This window comes from Marmota flaviventris, chromosome 3, assembly GCF_047511675.1.
Source record: "Marmota flaviventris isolate mMarFla1 chromosome 3, mMarFla1.hap1, whole genome shotgun sequence".
In the NCBI taxonomy this organism is placed as follows: Eukaryota; Metazoa; Chordata; class Mammalia; order Rodentia; family Sciuridae; genus Marmota; species Marmota flaviventris.
The window spans coordinates 78,612,266-78,633,841 of record NC_092500.1 but is presented as its reverse complement, the minus strand read 5'-3'; the positions used below and the strand labels follow the sequence as shown (position 1 = coordinate 78,633,841).

Genomic DNA, 21,576 nt, shown 5'->3' with positions numbered 1-21,576 from the left:
TTATTTTATTTATTTATTTTTATGTGGTGCTGAGGATCAAACCCGGTGCTTCAAATGTGTCAGGCAAGTGCTCTACCATTGAGTCACAACCCCAGCCCCAATCCAGATATTTTTATGAAGAAGTGGAATTGCTGTTTGACCTGTATACCTTTCCATGGCTTTTTTGGGATGCGGAGAATTTATATACAACTTCACTATTTAAATTTTCTAATGGCTATGAAAAAAATCCTAAAGATCCTTCAAGGCCTACCTCTTTGGTTTTTTTGAGGGGAGGTGGTAGGGGCGGCAGTATTGGGGACTGAGCCCTAGGGTGCTGTACCACTGAGTTACCTGCTCAGCCCTTTTTATTATTTATTTTGAGGTCAGGTCTCACCAAGTTGCCCAGGCAGTCCTCAAATTTACAATCTTCCTGCCTCAGCTTCATGAGTAGCTGGCATTACAGGCGAGTTGGTGTCTGGCTAAAAGCTATTTTTAAAACATGGTTTAGTTATAAAACAGAAGACTGTAACTACGGTTAAATCACATGTAGTTGGCCCCATCCTTCCCATTCCACCCACAGTATTCTCGAGTCCTCTGAGTACATTTTGAAATACCTTCGTGGAATGTCGAAATGTATTACTTGCGTAGTTCTTTGAGGCTGCATCACAGCTAGCAGTGAAGAAACATAACTCTGCACTTCCCATTATTTAATTTTTTAACATGTTGAACACAAGATGCGTGCTTTTCGGCTGTCCAAATACAGGATGCTTATAGATTTTACCAACATCCCACCAATTCAAGTCCTTCTTCCAGAAGCAGGAAATAAATTGATCAGAAAAGTGAAAGGTGCCGCTGGGCATTATTTGGAAGGAATCCTTTATGGGGTGCTGTGAGTACTGCTGTTTTGTGATTGCCTTTTCTGAACTCAGGGAGAAAGCATTTGGGTTTTCTGAGTATACCAAGTATCTGAGTAGATGAAATTGCTGGTATTTGTGCCATGATTGAAAAATTATTGTGAATCTTGTTTAGAAACATTTCATGCTGTGATTTTCGTAAAGATGTGCTATTTGATGTTTTCAGGTTCCAGGAGCAGTTACTTGAGGGAATGGCATTTCTCTTTATGGGTTCATAGCTCGGCCATTTTCCTGAGTAGAATCGAGCTGTGTTCGAATGCAATCCATGTGGCCCCTTCTCCCTGAGTCTTCTATATCATACTCTCTTCCTTTAAGGATTTCTTGAAATCAATTCGCATGATTTATCAGAATCTGAAGTCTAGTTGACTTAACCAGATCCTTCTAACAACTGTGGCTTTATTGGTCTCATAGTATTTTATATTTAACCCAAACCACTTTAGAGGAATGTCTTTGTTCAGAAACCCATTTTTTTAAAACATATTTTTGGTACATAAGAAAGGGAAAAAAGAAAAACATCCAGGTAGGTATAATCTGTGATGCCACGTTGAGGTGCTTTCCCTGTTAGTTTCTATTGTCTTGCAAAGCCGAGGCCATAGTGGGTTTTATGATATGCCTTTACCTGCCACTTTATATTATTTCAGGTTACTAAAAATTTTCAAGAATTATCTTTTAGTAGCTGTATGATATTCTCTTACAGGCTAATTAATTAATTAATTCAGTTAACTCGTCCACTATTGTTAGATATTTACAGATTTTTAAAGATTTTGATTTGTGAATAACTGTAAGAACATCAATTTTTAAGACAATCTTGCAAGGTGCTGGGGCGGGGTTCTATTGTGTTTATATTCTTAACCCATCGTGTCCCATCATCCTATGTAGAATTGAAAACTCAGAACTTAATATTTTAAGATATTAATAATAGCCTGACCTTAGGTCTTTAAGGACAAATATTGAATTATGCACATGTTTGTTTAAAAGTTAAGGATCTTGCATCTTTTTAAACTTCTTTGTGTCATCCAGCTTATGCTTTGTTCATCGGGACAAAATAGAATGGAATCTATAGATCTTTTTGCAAATAGCTCCACCAGAAGGGAAATGGAAGGAGGATTATACCTAAGGCAGGTTCTTTTATGTGCCAAGCCTCCTGTGAATGGAAAACAGACCGTCTCTTGCACATAGTGTGAATTAAGAATGAGTTATGAAAATACTGGTGCCTAGGAAGATACAAACTTACAAGACCTTGGTCACTATTTTTTTTTTTTTTTAAATGAGATTAGAAAGGGCCTGAGCTTCTTGCAATAATTCAGCCACAAAAGAGAGAAGCTTTCCTCCTTTATTCCTGTTGTGAAGAGCTCTGTGTCACAGACTTGCACCAAGATGCTGTGCTGACCTTTCTTGTGGAATGAATGGAATGAAGTTTAGAGCACTCAGTTACTCATAAATTTTTAAGTGCTTCTTCTATTTACAACTTCAAGGCACAAAGATAGATTTTGATAGAATAAAAATGGCGAGGATAATATGATTATAGAATCAAAATGTAAAAATGTGGAGTCTCTGTGTAATTTTGGATCAGAAAATTTGAGTATTTTTAAACTTGACTTAAAGATCAAAGAGTATTTATGCTAGTTTAGATGTTAACATAAAATGAGAACCTGACTTTTCTATACAAATGAGTAAAATTTTATTGACTATGTGCTATCCATAGTAATAGTAATTTTTCATTTTATTTTTTGCTGCTAAGTTTAAGATTTTATGTATATATAGGCATCATAAGCATTAAAATATTATATATGTAAAATTTTAAACAAAGTAGGATTTATTATACGATCTATATGTCAATCTCTGACAAATAATGAACGCTTAGCTGTAAGACTTAAAGTAGACTCATTGAGTCTGACTACCACACTAATACTAGGTTCCCCACTTTGATTTGTCCCCGTTTTCTTTCTTTTGTTTTTCTCTGCATCTCAACCTATCATATGCCTCTCTTCAGAGACAGCACACTCTGCTCATAGTTTTCTAAGATTCAGCTTTTAACTGAACCAGCTGGACTCCTGTCCAGCAGTTTATACAGTCTTGGCATTTCTCCTGCCCATTTGTTTAATCTTTCCCACTCACTTGATCCTCTGGCATTAGAGCTAACAGCTGCAATTGCATATAGAGTTCTTAAAGTAACCAAATAATAAAATGTCATGACCTGGTTCTTACATAGTTTCACTGATCACTGAGTTGGTAAGTCTCTCCGTAATGGAGTGGGAACAATCAATCCATGTACTTTTTCTTTTTTCCCCTCAAAAGTCCACATGGCATAATCAGTAGAATAGTCATACCTCCTTTGCTTTTCTATAGTGGAAATGTTACAGATTTATTTTGCAGATCAGGCTGACTATTATTTTACTAGAAGCAGTTTATATATAAAAAAGAGTTTATATATATAAGGGGTTGATAATTGCTATTATTTATTAGGTCCTATTAGTGCTTTGTGTTATACGTACAATCTTTCTGTCCGTAGAATAACCTTATCAGATAGGTGATGTGACCCTGTTTTTCAGATGGAGAAAGCAGGCTCAATGAGATTATACCCATGCCTACATAGTTAGTATTACATGGTAAGTACCAGCACTGGAATTCAAGCCCAAGATCATCTATTTCCAAAGTTTGTGGCCTATTCATTGCGTACTATTGCACTCGTTTGTTCTTTTGCATTGTGAATAGTATTTCATTTCCATTCTGCTGGTGATGGACCTTAGTTCTTATGATGAAAGGTGCTATTATTGTTGTCACTTGTCTTTTGGTGGAAATATTGGGTCATGGCACATGCATTTGTTCAGCTTTCAGCAATATTGTCTAAAAGTCTGTAGTGTTCCCGGTGTATGAATATTCTGTTTCACATACTTGTCAATACCGTGTATTGGTTTTTAAACATTTAGCCATGTGATAGGTGTCTAGTGGTATCATTTTGATTTTAATTTGCTTATTCCTTATAATTAATGGTTTTTATGTTTGTTGGAGATCCTCTTTTGTGAAGTACCCATTTACAACTCTGGCCTGTAAAAAATTTTTTTTAAATTATCTTCTTAATTTTATTTTTTTCCTAAGTTTTTTGCTCTATACTGTATAGCAGTCCATTGTTAGAATCATGAATTACACATTTTCCTCCCTCTAAGGCTTTCTTTTTTCAATTTTGTGTTTTTCTTTCCTTTTTTAAAAAATATTTTTTTAGTTGTGGATGGACACAATACCTTTAATGAATGAATGAATGAATGTGGTGCTAAGAAATGAACCCAGTGCCTCACACCACTGAGCCACAATCCAGCCCCTCTTTTTTGTTTTCCTTTTAAAGTTCTCTTTTTTGCTCTTTGTGGTGTCTTTTGAGCAATGATGTCCAATTTGAGTCTTTTCCTTACAATTTAGGGCTTTGTGTCCTATTTAAAAGTATTTGCATACCTGAAGGTCTTAAAGATGTTGTCCTGTAACACTTCTAGAAGCTTTATTAAGGTTTCACCTTTCACATTTAGGTCTGTGATCCACCTGGAGTTGATTTGCATAAATGATGTGAGATTCGTTTTTCTGTGTGATGTGAATACCGGGTTGATTGCGTACCCTTTATTGAAAACATGGACCTTGCTCACTAGATTTCAGTGGCAACTTTGTGACTTCTGCTGTTCTGAGAATTCTGAAATTTGACATTTTCAGAATCTAAATTAGCCCAAATGCTTCTTATAGTTTTATTAAATGATCTCCAGCACAGACCATGTTTTCTGTTTCATACCACATCACCTAGGAGAGTGCTCTGAATACATTGCAGGAAGGAAAGAATTTGTCTGTCATGAAAAGGTTGTCACTCATCAGATGGCGTAGTTGGGTTATACATTTCTGCATGAGAAAGATAGAAGAAATAACTTTATGTTGCCAGATGGAAGCAGTTTGAGTGTTATTTCCAGGCAAAGTCTTCCCAGATGCACTTTTCCTCTAAATGTCTTTTCGTTGAAGGTTTAGGGAGGTTTGGATTATAGCCCTCTCACTGGATTGAAAGTGAGTATCAGGAATCATACATTTAAAACAGTTCTTGCCACACTATCTGATTTGTTCTGTAAGTGCTCTAGGCTGTCTGGCTAGTACACCTACATGTAGTTCATATGGTGGGGACCTTCCCCCTACCTTTGTTAAGTTTTATTAGTTTTCCTCAATAACCCAATTTGAGGTGTGTGTATGTGTGGGGGGGGGTGTGGTGGGGTGCTGGGGATTGAATCCAGGGCCTTGGGCATGGTAGGCAAGCATTCTACCACTAAGCCACATCCCCAGCCCCCAATTTGAGTTTTAAGTAAACACTAAGACAAACAATTCCATGAAAGTCTTGATTCTGACTATGATGGGGGTAATTGGAGGCTGGAAAAGCCACTTTGCCATAAAAACTGTTAACCTGGCATGTACTGTGGTGGTTTGCAAGCATGTAAACTTATATACGTATAGTAAAAAGAAGTTCTAACACTATTGGTCTAGGTGTCCACCTTGTGAATTTACAGACAGAGCAAATTAAACTCAAAGTAAGTAGAGAGAAAGTAATCATGATCATAAAAGTAAAAAAATATAGAGAAAATAAAAGAAAGAGTTTGTTTTTTGAAAAGTTTAATAAAATTGATAAATCCTGATTGAAATTGATCATGAGAAAAGATAATCCCAGTGTCAGTATTCAGCATACAGGATCATTAGCAAGGGATGTTAGGGATGATTTGATGCCAATATGTTCTGCAACTTATATGAAATAGACAAGTCACTTTGAATGACACACTTAGCAAAACTGTACAAAAGAAAAGATGAAAAACTCAAATAGGCCCATGTCTGCTAAACAAATTGAATTTGTACCTTAAAATCTTCCAACAAATAGTGCCATACTGCTACTGCTGCCTCCAGAAACCACATTTTCAGAATTACTATCCTAGACTGTAAGGGGCATGAGGACAAGGAATACTTTTCAAGACTCTTTTGATTATCTACAAGTGGCATAACATTCTTGGTAAATGTTTGTCAAATAAAATGATTGAATGACATGGTACAAGTAAGAGAGGTTCCCTTCCCTTGGAAAAAAGTTAACAATTTTTAACCTCCTTTCTGTGGTTAGGAATGTTCGATCTTCTCTCCAGCTCACAGCAAATGTCTGTCTCTACTGGTACGAAAGCCTCAGTCTCCTGTGTCATGAACCTCTATATAAACTGGAATGCCTCAGGGTCTCCTTGGTGACCATATCAATCACATTGAGTGTGACTGTGGGCCATATTGTCTCAGATACAGCGTTTTAATCTATATAAAATCCTTTAGTCTTTTAAAAATTAAACCAAAAGTAACATTGATCCTCTTTCTAGCAATGGCATTTTTTGGGGTGGTGGTGCTCAGGCAGGAAGTGAGGGGGGAGTGAATGGGGGGGGGAGAGAGGGAGAGTATGTGTGTGTACGCCCATGTTAGCACATGAGTAAGTACTTTCCCCTGGCATTACCATTCTTTCAAACACTGTATTGTTCATTTTTAAAGAAAAGGACCAAATTATAACATCCCAATTGCTTGTTACAATTCATAACCTTCATCTGTCAACAATCACTATTCAGCTGATGGTTAGAAATCCTGTAAAGTGAACAACACTTAAGAGATTATTAGAAACATTTTTAGAAAGTCGGGTAGTGACTCTGAATAATGAATTAGCTTAAGCTGCAGCAGAAAACTGTGTTATTAGCTGAGAATAAAGAGGTCCCCTTTGAGTCATGTGGTAAGTCTTCTCAGGCAGAGTTTGTTTATTTAAAAAAAAAAACCTTAAAATTAATGTACTGACATTTATTGGACTGTTAGTGGCACTGCTCAGGAACATAATTTCTCTTTCTATAAAATAAAAATTAGTTAAGTAGCTTAATTATACATCAAGGTTTCCTTTTCAACTGACTACTTGACATGATTGAGAAAAAATGAAAAACGACTCTGTCAAAATGATTTCATAAATTTCTTACTGAGCATGGTGTTCAGAAAAATCCCAATTTTATGTAACACAGTAGCATGTATAATATGCTATTCTTGTAAAGTAAAATATTTGTGAACTATACATGTATGTGAGTATAAATATATACTAGAGTCTGGAACTAGTACTCCAAGATATTAATAGAGGTTATTGCTAGGTAAGGGGAAGAAGCTACATACTGATATTTTTTGCTATTTCTTTTTTAGTTTTTATTTTCTCAATAAACACGAATTCCTATTCATAAAGTTATTTATCTATTTATTTATTTATTTTGCCTCGCTGGGGATCAAGCCCTCATGCATGCTGAGCAAGCACTTTACCACTGAGCTATACCTTCAGCTCCTTAAAGTTTTTTTTTTTTTTTTAAAGCAATTACAGAAGGCAAGAGAGTCAGCATTTCTTCTAGTTATAGCAAAGATGACAAGCTGGTGCTGCCCCCAAGCACAGGCAGCTCTGCTATTCAGGGCCAGACACATAGAGCATGAAGCCGGATGCTTATGAACTGGCCAGCTATTGTGGGCACCCAGGTCTGCTGACTCTATTTCAGTTTTCAAGAGGAGAACCCATGGTATGAGCTTATTGGAATAGAGTTGGGATTTAGCTGATTGCCAGGGTTAGGGCTTGAAGTACACTCTGGGTCATAGCCAGGAAACATGGAAATCTGGTGGCAGAGTCACTTGACAGTTACTGTCCTGCCATCTGGCAATCAGAGAGGTTTCATCTCTATGATCTGGCTGATGTTACAAGATGGGTTATGTTATACCTGATTCTTAGATGAAGGCCTCAAATCTCAGAGGTTATAGTTTGGAAGTCACCCAGCAAAATAAGTTGTGGGGCAAGAATTCCTATTACCACACCTTGTCCAGCTGAGTTGTGTGCAGCATTAGTTAACCATGATTTGCCTCTTGTGCACCCAGCATCTCCTGCACACACACTCATCTCACCCACCATTGCACACCCCCCTACACCCCTCTGCAGCACACATGACCTCAAACTCTTATACTTCAAATGTTCACAAACCCAGCTTAGTCCTAGTCTCAAGGGACCCTTGCTTACATAACTTGACTTCTTTCTCTTTTTAATACTTTTCTCTTTCTGAGGTTTAGACTTTATAAGATCAGATGAGAGGCCATAAATAAATCCCTTTGTATCAACAATAAGGGTTTGGCTGATCATTAAATTTTTGCTAAAATTTGCCTTTTCTCCTTACAAATGAAACCCTCTAGAACTTGAGAGATTTTGTGTAAATTTGATCAAAAGCTCACATGTATTGGCCCCTTAGTTTGTTGTCTCCCCCAAGCTCCCCCCCCCCCCCCCGCCTCCAAGTCAGGGTCTCAGAGTGTTGCCCAGGCTGGCTGATAACTCCTGGGCTCCAGGGATCCTTCTGCCTCAGCCTCCCGAGTAGCTGACACTACAGGCATGTTCCAAAGCATCCAGCTCCATTGAGAATATTTTTTGAGCTGCAGGGATTAGCTCTTCAGCATTGGGTTTTATGAGGGTAAAATCTGACTTGTCATAATTTTCATTCTGGCTTGTCTTACGATATGAGAGAGGGAGAAAGGCTCACAGGCTGAGAGTGTGGTGGTTTTCGTCTGTGTGGTTTATCTTTGAGGCTCACCTGGTGCTGTTCTTCTCTTGCTGTCTTAGTTGTTGGCTCCATCCGCCCTCTACAACAAGAAGTAAAAGTCTTTCTCAAAGGTATTAAGAGAGGGGCCAGCTGTTCCTCTGGTCTGTTGTGCTCAGGGTGCAACTTGGCATAGTTACCACTCAACAGATCTTATTTATAGAACATTCTTTATTCTTAGCTCTTTTCTACTTATTACACCTTACAAATATCTTACATCTTTGTTAATTTAGTACATTAACGTAAATATATTGTTATATATGTGCACTTTCTATAGACTGGTATTTCAGAAATTTTCTTAGAAAAAAAAAAGAAAATATCTAGATTCCAACTTCTTTGGTGAAGTCACTTCTTGAGAAAGTAGAGATGACAATAAAGTGTGGAAGGAGAAGAGACTGGGACCCAAACAAATGCTTGATGGTTTCCTCCCACGCCTGTGTTAGAACTGGTATTAAGGATTTGGAAGGACAGGGAATATTAGCTCTTGTGAAGACTGTAACATAATCTGTTGCTGTGAGGAATCCAATTCCATTATTTGCCTTTGACTAGACAGATCATCATCCCAATTTTAGTAAAAAGTCCCCTGGGCAGTGGTGCCCCTGTGGTGAAGACCTGATGGTTGGACTTGGGTGGAAAAGGAAGAGTAGCAAGACTCCTGATGGTTCTTTATTCTCCCCCATTAGTGTTGTTTTCTTTGCACTGTGGAGGCCGGGCAGGTTCTGGGACAACAAATACTTCTCTGAGATGCTAACCACATCAGAGGGAAGATGAACAATTAAAAAAAAAATGCTTCCATCAAATCAAACTCTTCATCTTATCTCCTGCCAAACGAGGCAGGAAAGTTTAATTTATTTCTGTGTATTTTCTTTGGCTTATAAGGTACTCTGTAACTCACAAATCTATTTTTGTTCTAAATCACTTTTATAATACTGATTATAGAAGAAAAGTAGTAAAATCTACCCCCCCTTTTTTTCCTTCTTTTTTCTGTAGGTGGGGGGAGCGGGATCGCTGAACCACATCCCCAGCTTTTTTTACTTTTTGAGACAGGGTCTCACTAAGTTACCGAGGCTGGCCTTAAACTTGCAATCCGCTTATCCCAGCCTCCTGAGTTGATGGGATTATAGGTGTGAGCCACCACACGCTGCCATCAATAAACTTTCATAGAATATTAACCAAAACCACAGAATTCTTGGAAGCTCACTGAAAAGATCTAAGGATATGTCTCCCTCTTCCCCAGCTTTTTTTTTTTTTTGGTGTTGCTGGTGTTGAACTCAGGGGCTCATGCACACTAGGCAAGCACTTTACCACTGAGGTACATCCCCAGCACTTTTATTTTAAGACAAAGTCTTATTAAAGTTGCTGAGTCTTATCTGGAACTTGTGATTCTTCTGCCTCCGCTTCCTGAGTCTCTGGGATTGCAGGTATACCTGCAGTCACACCTAACACCCACCACACCCCGCAAAATGTCATCTCTTTATATATGTTGTCTTTGTTTTCTGATATCCAGTAGACAGCTGTTCCAGGTGTGCCCTATGCAAGGCATCTTTGTTAGTTGCCCGTCTCCCTGATGCTAGAGTCGCATCTCCTGCTCCAGCCTTTCAGTCATCCCACACCTGGAGTAGGAAGTACCCAGGTATATACTGCTGAAAACTTGAATGTGTCATTTCCTCCTGGAAAATAGATCTTTCTTCTTGTCTTTGTGACTCCAGCTTCTTTTGCTAATCTTCCCAACTCAGTAAGAATGAGGAAGAACCTTCTTTCCCCTATCATCCACTCTGTTGTTTCAGAGCTAAAGAGACTTGGGGCTGGCCTAATCTTGCTCCCCCTTTTAGTGACTAAAGAGCATAGGACCCAAATGGGGACAGACTGGCAGAGATGAGAGTCCAGGTGTCTGAATTTCTAATCAGGGATTCTTTCTGTCGTTGGGCTTTCAAAAACTCAGGGCTTAAAAACATCATTCCCCAAATAGGTGCTAGGTGCTTTGGAGCACCTCTGCCAACTTGTTGGGGGTGCTGCTGCCTCTAGGATATCTTAAAATTTCAGGGGGAAACACAGCAACATCTATTAAACACTGTACAAACTCCTGCCTCCGGGTTGTTGCCAGTTTTAGTTTTAGAATGTGCTCTTTCTTTCAATGATGTCATTGTTTTTGCAAACCTGGGCGTTTGGTGAGTACTGTGATAACAAGCTGGTGAAAATCAGTGTGGGGCAGGAAGTGAGGTTGTGATGTCTAATACCATCTGTGGTGGGAGTGGTTGAACAGGACCCCACAGGCACCCTCATTCCATTAGGAAGTAACACCAGTGAAGAAAAATAATGATTTTTCTTGCAATTATTTTGTATTATGTTTTCAAAGGGTGCCAAGTTGCTAGGTCAAAAAGAGTTCAGATCATTTGTCCCCAACTACTAAACATATGGAGCTCTCCCAGGAATTTCTCTTGGCCCTGTGTGCCATGAAAAAGTTACTGAAATGCTAAGGGCCCTGGGATTTGAAAAAGTTCTGGAACCTCCAACTAATGTCTTCTTGGATAAACCCTCTAGCCAAGGAAAAGAAGGAAGAGGTGAGTGAAACTGGCATCCTTAGCAGGGAAGGGAGTGAGGGCAACATTCCCAAGATTATTTGATGGCCCTGTGGCTGGCACAGGGGCTGCTACAGCAGATATTCCAGGCAGTGCTGCCGCCACCCAATATTTAAAGAAGATAAATTATTGGACTTCTCTGCTGCCAAGGCCTTTTTTTTTTTTTAAGTCTTGAGAACCTTTGTGGTAATTGTTGGCTCTTTGTCACATGCCCTATCACTTACCTTTGGTGCCCTATTATTAGATTCTGGGAGCAGTGAGTTTTGAGGCACCGTCATGAAGACAATGTCAGGACACCCAGGGTGAACTTGGAGCTGGAGAGGACACACTGCTCCTAACTTGCCATTCTTAGATCTGCCACTCTTTCCCTTCTGAGTGATTTCCATGGAAATAATTTTCTAGAAACTATGAGCCAAGTTCTTTTTATTTTTTAATCATCTTACTAGATAATAGATACACCCAAGAACCTTATGGAGTGCACATAAAAAAATAGGAGGAATAAATATTTTTTAGAAAATCATAATTGTGACATTAAAATTTTTGGAAAACAGGAAATCACTTAATATTTCTTTCTCCAGAAACCCTTTACATTTTGAAGCCTGGTATATATATCGGCTTTGTTCCTAAGAATCTCTTTTTTTGGATGTCATTGTCAAGGTGTTGCGTATGTTTATAGTTAGCATTCAGTTTTGTATTCAGTTTTCCTCCACATCTAGGAGGTGGTATAGCACTAACTTAGACCTAAGCTTTGGTCTCAGATGAATAAGATATTCTAGTCTCAGTGTTGAGAGAGACCCAGGACTAAAGCTTAAATTCTGGGTCTCAGTTTCTATATCTAAAAGATGATGATGATAACATATATCTCATAGTCCCATGGAGGTTTAAATAAAATACTTGTTAAGTGCTTATTATAGTGCCTAGCACACACTAGGAACTCAGTAGATAGTACATTGTTATTAGTAATATTCCATAGACGTTTTCCCTTTGACATTTAAGTCTTTGTGGCCATATTTTAATGACTGCATGTTAGTCTTATCAAGTTATGTACATTATTATTTGCATAACTATTCATCTAATATTAGATTCTTAGGTTACCTGTAGACTTTTCCTAGAATAAAAAGTTGTGTAGCACAATCTTTTATTCATCCATCATATCTACTTAGTGCTCACCAAGTACAAGGACCTTCACTGGGCATTGGGAACAAAGCGTGGCATAGCCTTTGGCTCTGGTATACATCATGGTTCAAGTATTGAGAAATGCAGAGGAGAGGACAAAATGTCAGTTTCTGGAGAGCCCAGGGAAGGTAGGAGAGGGTTGTAGAAGATGATTGAGTTAATGGAGGTGGAGGACATAATATTAAGAGCTTTTTAATTCGTTGTACCAATTGGGACTTGTATTCTCAGTGCAATGGAAAAGCTTATTTGAAGAGAATGGGCATTTTTTGCTTAGGTTTATGATCTGTAGGAGATAAGATGAAAGCAGAGTCTAGTTGGGAATTTTTTAAGGAATCCAGGTGAGAGATGATTTGGGAGTGGTTGAGATGGTAAGAAGTGGCCAGATTTAGAAAACCAGTCCACCAGGTGAGCAGATGGGTTGTAAGTGATGTCAGGGAGGAGAAAGGACAGGCTCCCTGGGGTTCAGCCTGAGTGGAAGGATGGAGTTGCCATTTCAAAAACCAATGAGTGATGCAAGAAAGAGGACTTAGGTTATATTTGAGGTGATAATCAGGAGTTGAATTTTGGAATGTTATACTTGAGGTGCTTATTGAATATGTAGGCAGAGGATGGAGGATAGGTAGTTGGATGCAGGAGTCTGGAATTCATAGGAGAGAGATTTGTCTAGGACTCCTGAGTTTGGGGGTTGTGAGTATATTTGTGGTGTTTATGACATATTTGAAAAATTTGGAACTGTTAGTTACTAAAAGTTACTACTTTTACTGTATCATATAGAATAGGTTTTGGTGTTTCTTTTATTAAAAATCCAAACAAACTTCACTTTGTTAAATTGTTTTATAAGCATATTAGAAATTTTACTACAGGATTATTTGGTAAATTGAGAAGGTTTGGTATCTATCTAGTGGATCTCTTTATCCTTTTAGTTTTTCTTTGTTTCTCCCAGTAAGAGTTCATGGTTCTTTCATGAATGTTTCACATACATTTATTGATAATATTATTTACAGTGTTCTTCACTTTGGGTTGGTTGCCATTGTTAGTTAGTACACCCAGTCTTAATAATAGGGTGACAACTCTTGGTCTTCTAAAGAAATTATATTGATATATTGGGTTATTTCACTGAATTTCTGGTACTATAAATAACATACTACTTGATTCTTTATTGGGGGATAGGAATTTAATCATTATGTGCAAATAATAATTGTGTCTGTTTAAATATTTGGAACACATTTCTTATTCATGTCAAGAAAAGAGTTCTCATTGAAGATAGAGAATGGTTATGAAGTAAGGAAACAATACCTAAAAACCTTGTCACAGTCACTTTTTTTTTTTTAAGGCTGATCCTAATTATCAATCTTCCTTGTCCTTTTACTTATGATGGATATTTTGAGTGCCTATAGTTTATATTCACCTCCGACAGCTGTTTTTTGGTGTGGTATGTTTCATTTTCAGCCATTCTGATCTTCTCAGGACTTCTTCTCTGATTCCTTAGTGAAAATTAGGTATTGAGGGAAACACTGTTTTCCTGCTGAATCAATATTTAATCTTCATGGGTGCAGATACAAATTAAACCCAATAGATGGTATAAAATCAAGAGATTTCAAGGCTGTAATTGTGTAAGGCTCTAGATGAAAATGTAAAATTCTGTATTCAAATATAAAATTTTAGCCTTCTTCCTCCCCATTCAATAAACAGTAAAATAAAAATGAATTTATTTATACAAGTTTTCTTCTAACAGAACTGATTTTGAAATTGGACTTTATTTCCAAACTTTTTATAAATTTATATTTGCTAAAAAATTCCTTAAAAAGCTGAGTTTTCAGTTCTGAGGTGGATTGCAAGTCAGAAAATGACTCACTGATGCTGCTTAGATTTCCAGAATGCTTTATCTTGACTTTGCAAGTTAACTTTCAAGTTTTTTTTTTTTCCAAGTTAAGCGGTGTGACCTTGCTCCCTGAATGAGCTGTGTTGACGATCTGAAACATTAGGACTTTGTACCACCAAGGGTAAATTTGCAGAAAGCTTTTAGTTGGGCTGTCTTGCCTTGTTTAAATAGCCCAACACCTGCTAGGCAAGCCCTGCGCATGTGAGTGGCTATGTACGTTCCTTCCTTTAGGATTTGCAGGGCTGGAGCACAAAGACAGCGATTGTTACCCAATAAGCAGTAGTCACACACTTCTACCAATCGCCTTAGGAGGGCTGGTTACCATGGAATCCACCATCTGTTCACTCCCCGCCGCTGGAATGTGATTATCCTTGCTGGGCTGGGAACTGGGGTAAGCAGGGGAGCCTGTGTGGTGGGAGATTATCTGCAATGGACTGGGTTAATGGGAGGCTTGATTTGGCTCACTGGAAGAACAAATGAAGGGAGTCGTACTTCACCCATTCGTGACTTCTAGCCACCAGGAATAAATTCAGCTTTTCTAGGGTAAGTCACCCTGGCACTGTTATCCCGTTTGTACTACATTTGGTGTGGGGCATTATCTCCATGTGGTCCAGAAGAAGGGAGCTCTGAGCGCTTCTGGAAGAAATGTCCAGCTTACACACTTGTCTTATAGGCACTTTAATGATATGTTGATGTTGGGGAAATGAAAGAATTGTCCTTTCATCTTTAAAAATGATGTCTGCTTGTGAAATTGTTTTATGACCTCTGAAAGTGGCAAAAAGACAGTCATTTTTAATGGTTCCTCAGAATGAATTACACGGGTATTCTTGCTGAAATACGCCCATGGCCACAACGTGTTCAAAACGTCTCGGGTCAGGGGTGTTTGTAGGGTATAATTTAATCAATGCTTATTCTGGCCCACATGACTGGTTTACTATTACCAGGTCATGTTTTGAAATGTGATGTTCATGTAGTTTTATTTTGCAATGCTTTTTGCACAAGTTTGAAGGGCCTGAGCATGTGGAAACAATGTGACAGTGCTCTACCGGCAGGCGTGCAGGCAGAGTGATAAAGACAGGGGCAAAACTAGGAAGGTCCCTTCTATTTCAAGGGCTTCCTTTGTATTTTTTCTTTCAACAGCCCCTTAAAATATGTGTTGCATATTGTGAGCAGTAGAAGGAGATTTTGGTGCTAACAAATGGATGACTGACATTTTTCTGTGTGGCTAAGAGGTTGGTAGCTCAGACAAGGGACTTCTATGTCCCTTGTAAAGCAGCATTGTATATCCCCTTCCCCAAAACTGTGCCCTAAAATATAAAAGTGAAAAAACAAAAAGAGTGCTGTGTATACTCTGGAGACTTCTTTTTTGTTAAGTTTTTTTCCTTCTTTTTTTTTTCTGTCATTTAAACCATAGCGCCAGTGCTGTGAGTCTAACTGGGTCTGCCATTTTTATCTGCTCTAGGAAGGGTTGCAGGGCGAGGCTTCGCCTGTGCAGTTTTAGTCTTTCTAATTGTGCTGTTCTGCTGTCGTCTTGGACATTGGTGTCAGTGGGCCAGTGGCTGCCCAGAGACCGAGAAAAGGTCATTGCTAATAGAGTCTACTTGATTTTCTTTTTTAAAAATGATGGTATAAAATTAGATAACCTCATATTAGTGAAGGGCTCATGTTCTTACTTCAAGAATAGGTTTTCAGGCCTGATTGTTATTTGTGGCTTCTTGGTATTAAGAATTTTGATTCTTAATCATTCATTTAATTAAGAATTCTAAATTAAATTTCTTTTGATCTTTTGCCCTTATTGGGCTATAAACATTTTTATTGTTTTTTAATATATAAAATTAGATACATTCTACCTCTAAGAAGACTCTTTTTCCAATAATAACATATTTGTCTAAAATTTCCTTAACATCACCTGTACAATTTTTTAAGCTAATCTTAACTTATTTGGGATAAAATTTTCACCCATAAAAAAGAGTCATTCATAAGCAGTACAAGGGTTGGGAGGAAATGAGCTGATTTAGAAGCACCATGTACATTTAGAGTGTTCATGCTGCTTTAATGACATGTGTCTTAGAAACCTGAAACAGTCTTGGAGCAAGTGGGTGTGAAGTGTGTGGCTTCTGTGTGCCTGGGATGTGGTTACTTAGGTCACTGTGGTGGGCTAGGTAAATCAGTACACTTCTTGAGTTCTTTAGTGTTTGTGAGTAAGCTTACTATTTTTACTGTTACTGAGTTATAGTTCCAAGATTGTGGGGGGTGGTCTGTGTGTGGGAGGGTGCTGGGTATTGAACTCAGGGGCACTCCACCACTAAACCACATCCCCAGCCCTATTTTTGTATTTTATTTAGAGACAGGGTCTCACTGAGTTGCTTAGCACCTCACTTTTGTTGAGGCTGGCTTTGAACTCATGATCCTCCTGTCCCAGCCTCCCAAGCTGCTGGGATTACTGGTGTTCACATCTATACCTGGCATGCGGTTTTTAATTGAATGCTTATGCTAGAACACAATCCCAACACTTTATGGGCATTTGCAGGTATTTGGTCACTTACTTTCACTTGAAAGCATATTTGTCAATGTGCTCCTTGTTTAGTTTCCAGAGTAGCAAGTAATAAAACCAAACGGTTCTCCAAAATGTGTTTTAAAAGCTTTGTTCCTTCAATCTCTGACAAGATACTTGGTGGTTCTTGAGGAGAGCCCTTTACTGAAATTGGTGAAGAGAGTGGACAACAGGAATAGTCCCTGGAGCACCTGTGATCCCAACCAGAGCACCCCAGGGACTAGAGTACACAGTCATATGACCGTCCTTTACTCAAGAGGATATGGTTTGGGGGCTTGGTGAGATGTCCATTTCCATTCACAGCATGTCAGCAAGGAAACCTATCATTACGTGCATGATGCCTGGTGGTGAAGAACTTAGAACATACTGAATTCTCTGTACTGATACTTGTACAAGTAGCATGTGGAACACAAATGTGAACTAAAGTGCTTAGAGTGATTCTGGTCTTTAGCAGTCTGTGCAGACAGCAAATTAACCCACTACAAGTTCAGCGGTCTCCTCTTTCTGCTATTTTGTTTGACACATGATGCTGGAAAACTGCCTTACCTAACTTATTCAGACAAGGGGACCACAGAGCTAATAAACAAACAGTGGCGAATTTCATACATTTTTCTTCCTGTGTTTTGTTGACTTACTCTGCCCAACTCCTAAGTTGAGTCTGTGTTTCTCATTACTTTTTTGAGTACATATTTATAATCCATATTTTGAAGTTTACTATTTTGGGCCACTGGATCCTTGAGTTGTCTGAGATGATAGAATAGTAGGAATTTGGAGTGGAGAATCTGTGAATGCTATTGTTACTAGTGTTGTTATGTTCATAGGTTGGGGCTGAATCTGCTAGCGTTTTTCCATGACTTAAAAGTAGATGTACTGAAAAGTGGTCTCTTTTGCCCTCTCCCACAATTCCATTTTGCCATGGCTGCAGAATATGCTTGGAATGAGTTAATTGGGTGCATCAGCAATTTTGCATTGCTGTGTTAGACATAGAACTACAGGATAGTTAGCCTATAGAGCATGCATGGGAATCATGTAAAGTTGCACAAAAGCCATGGCTCAAAGCTTGTTGCATTTGGCGGGCTTTTCTTGCTGTGTATGGCATAGATTTGCATATTGGCTGCTGTTTCTTTTGAGTTGTCCTCAGCTCTTCTGTTTTTATAACTGCTCCTGTGCTTGTCTTAACACAAGACAAACTTTCCATAAATTGGCAAGGAGTAGGTCTACGTAGGCTGCAGAGGAGCCTTGGAACGGCTGTGGGGATGGATGGCACTTATCCCTTTTCAGTTGCCATCATTCTAACCCCAGGAATAGTTTGATGGAGTTACACATGCATGTCTAGCAGCACCTTATTCTTAGAAAAGTTCTGTATTTTCACAAATAACACCACTCTGAGGGCTAATTGCTTTTTTTTTTTTTAACAAATATTTTGAATGTTGGACTTCCTCCTATAAGTAGTTCCTTCCTTCCTCCTAGTCTGCCTAAAACCTGTGTTCTTTCTTTATTTTTTTTCCCCAATTTCCTGGTCCTGAACTCATATTAATGAAATCATGAGACACGGTATATTCACATGAGGCAGGCAGATTGAATCTATTGCATTCTTTTTGATCCCTAATATATCACTGGATGTTTGTTTTCACATTTATATAAAGATCCCAAGCTAAACAGAATCATCTCCCCTTTTATCCTCATTTTAGAGAAGAATCTAAGATCCATAAAGATGAAGCAACTTGTCTCAGGTGGGGCAGGTGAGGTGGGGCTGGGACTTATAGCCTGGGGACGCTGGAGTAGGTGACATCTTGACCCAGAAGTGCTAGTCGTAGTGGGCAGAATCTGAGACCAGGCATTAAACAGACTCATTCAGGTCACCTGGTTTTCTATGTCATTGCCCTTACAAGGAGCAGAGTGTGGGGGTGCTGATGGAACTCAGTGCATCTCCAGGGAGTGCAGGTTTGAAAGATGGTTTATTCAATAATACAAGTCATAAGAAATGGATTTCTCATAATAAACACCTAGCCTTTTAGAAAGCATAGCTGGCAAACCAACTTAGATATTTGTGTGTTGGTTTGTATGCTCTTTCCTAAAGCCATGTGTATATGAGATGTAAAATGATGATGAGAATGTTGCTTGGCAGTTGTGGAGCCTAGAGCAGGTGGCAGGTAGAGCACTAAGGAAGGACAGCCTGAAGGGCAGATGACTGTAGTTCTACTGCAGGGCACACCTGTCACTCAGATCATACACGCCTGTGATGTGTTGGTGTCCCTCTTCTGTGGACACAGCAGATACACTACCCAGTTTCCCTTTCCTCTACTCCCCTCATCAACCACATGCTCCCCCTGGCCCTAGACCATCTTACCCGCTATTCAGACAGCCTATCAGATATTACTGTTGTCAGTGTTAACTTTTCGTTCATTCATCAAATACTTTTTTTTTTTTTTTTTTTTGCTACTGAGGATTGAACTCGGGTGCTTAACCACTGAGCTACTTCCCCAATTTTGAAACAGAGTCTTGCTACATTGCTTAGGGCCTCACTGAGTTGCTGAGGCTGGCCTCAAACTTGCAATCCTTTTGCCTCAGTCTTCCAAGTCATTGGGATTACAGGCATGTGCCATCATTTCCAGCCCATCATCAAATACGATTGAACAAATTTCCTCTGTGCTGTTACTGGGCAGGTATGGAGAATTTGATGCTGAGCATAGTGGCAAGGACTTTAGTGAAATTTACATGAGGCTCGGGGGACATAAGGCAAAAGTGAAGAAATAAGTGAACAGCATACTTTCAAGTAGTGGCAACTTAGTGAAGATGAACATGAAATGGTAAGGAGGGTTTAGGGTAGCAAGCTTTATACTGGGTAGTCAGGAAATGTATACCTAGACAAAACTGATCTGGAGTCAGCCATGTGTGATCCAGTTCAGGAAGGGGGTTGTCTTCATCACTTTATGGAGGTGGAAATTAAGGAGCATGAATAATCAGGATCATTCCAAAATCATGTTTAAATAACTGTAAAGCTACACTACATTACCCGCTCCCCCAACAGGCACATACCCATCCCCAGGACTTAAAATGTGCTCTTTTTCAAAGGCAGAATTTAACAGATAAGCATGGGAAAGCATTTCAAGACAGTGGTTAAGAGCAGCCTTTTTAAGTCCAGCTGACCTGGGTTCAGGCCCCTCTCACATACTGGCTGCCTGGTTGTCTTTAAGCCAGTTACTTAACCTCTGGAAACCTCAGTTTCCCGGTTATCAGAACCCATGGGGTTATTGTGAGTATGAGGACAGGTATGTTAAAAAACATCAATTACTACTGAAAGTGATGGTGATGATTGTGATGTTCTCTAAAGGGACTGGGTAATAATTCCCTGAATGTTAAGATTTTTGCTACTCTTGGCAGGGATAGCCAGAGAGGACTGTTTGCACTTACCTTCACTTATTCAGCAAGCCCTGTTTGAGTGTCCACTCTGCCTTTTAGATTCGAGGTGAAGAGCAGGGCTAGGATCTGTGCTCACACTGTGCTGCCCTCAGGGTGGTTGCTAACATAGTGGAGAAAGGTGAGGAGACGGGCAATGGGTGGGTCAGGCGAGGTGGGGTTGGGACTTCTGGTCTGGGGAGGTTGGAGCAGGTGAAGTCCTGACCCAGAAGTGCCTGTCACAGAGGGCAGAGCCTGAGACAAGGCAGGACAGGATGTGAGGGTAGAGATGTTGCCTTGCTCAAAAGTGTTTACAGGGTCCCCTAAAGAATGAGGGACCTTTGAATGTTTCTAAACATAGGGGAATAGATCTTTGCATAGTCTGGGAAGAGAATTGGCAGTTTAACGATGGGAACATTGGAGGGAATACTTCTCAAGGCAGCTGGGAATCTTCATCATCTTCACTCTCAGCAAAGGTTTTCTTCTGTTGTCACCACCACAGTGGTTAAGTCACATCTTATTCTTGGTATTTACATTCTGAAGTCAGCACATAAAGCAAAACTTGCATAGTCAAAAAAATTCTTGAAAACTCCCTCAGGGATGCCCAGCCTGGCCGATCAGCTCTCATGGATTCCACGCAGTAGGTGCTTTTTTCCCCCCCATGGTTGGGAAGGATTGGATCTTCTTCAGTTGGGCATGAGATAAAATAATCACTTTGCTCATATTAAGGGGCTATGCTATGTATGGCTATGTAGGAAGTGTAGGCCTAGAATGAGGCCCATTGTGATGAGGGCTTACACTTGGGAAGTCCCAAGTGAACCAACAGGAATTGGGGCATCAGCTGGTTTATGATTTCTTCCTCACCCTCACCACAGGGTACGGTGAACCTGGGGTCAGAGTTAGCTGAGCAACTGAAATGATTGTATCTGTGTTTGTGCACGCACACACTCACTCACACACTGCTGTTTTCTTTATCTGCAAAGCATGTATCATTCAATCGGAGCAGCCTTAAATGTATTTATAATGCAACTAATGTAATTGCAATTGATGCAGTAACATGCCAGACACTGCAGAGCCCGTTCGTCATCGCAGCTAGACTTGTTGAATATAAGGGATTTGTGCTCATTGAACAAATAAAACCTGCTAGGAGATACATAATAATCCAAGTTTACCAACTGTTAAATGGTGAACTAGAATAAAAACTGTTTTGGTTCAATCTGTGTTCTTAGCTTTTCTATTCTATTTTCTTTAGTTATAAAGCCATTATATTAACCTAGGTAACATCATCCTCATCAGAAGAAGAAACTTTTCATAGAGACAAGAGTTTACAAACATGATTGACTAATATGGGAAAAAAGTTTTATATAACAAGCTATCAAAGAAATACACAATAGTATATTGGCAAAAATTTACTGACTGCTTATGTTCTGGATTAGTATCACTGTATTCTTCAGATGAATGTACA

General features: G+C 39.2%; 1 protein-coding gene across 3 annotated transcripts in view; it reads left to right on the top strand.

The window, feature by feature from the left end:
* The window catches only part of Fgd4 (FYVE, RhoGEF and PH domain containing 4), a 199,499-nt gene that overhangs the window by 62,496 nt on the left and 115,427 nt on the right, over positions 1–21,576 (top strand). The window contains exon 1 of one of the 3 annotated variants that reach the window (XM_071609986.1): positions 717–868. The exons of the other annotated variants lie outside the window; for them this stretch is intronic. Coding sequence (XP_071466087.1) covers positions 859–868 — 10 coding nt within the window. The 5' untranslated portion in view covers positions 717–858. Of the gene's footprint in view, positions 1–716; positions 869–21,576 lie in introns of those variants that run through there. 3 annotated transcript variants of the gene reach the window in all.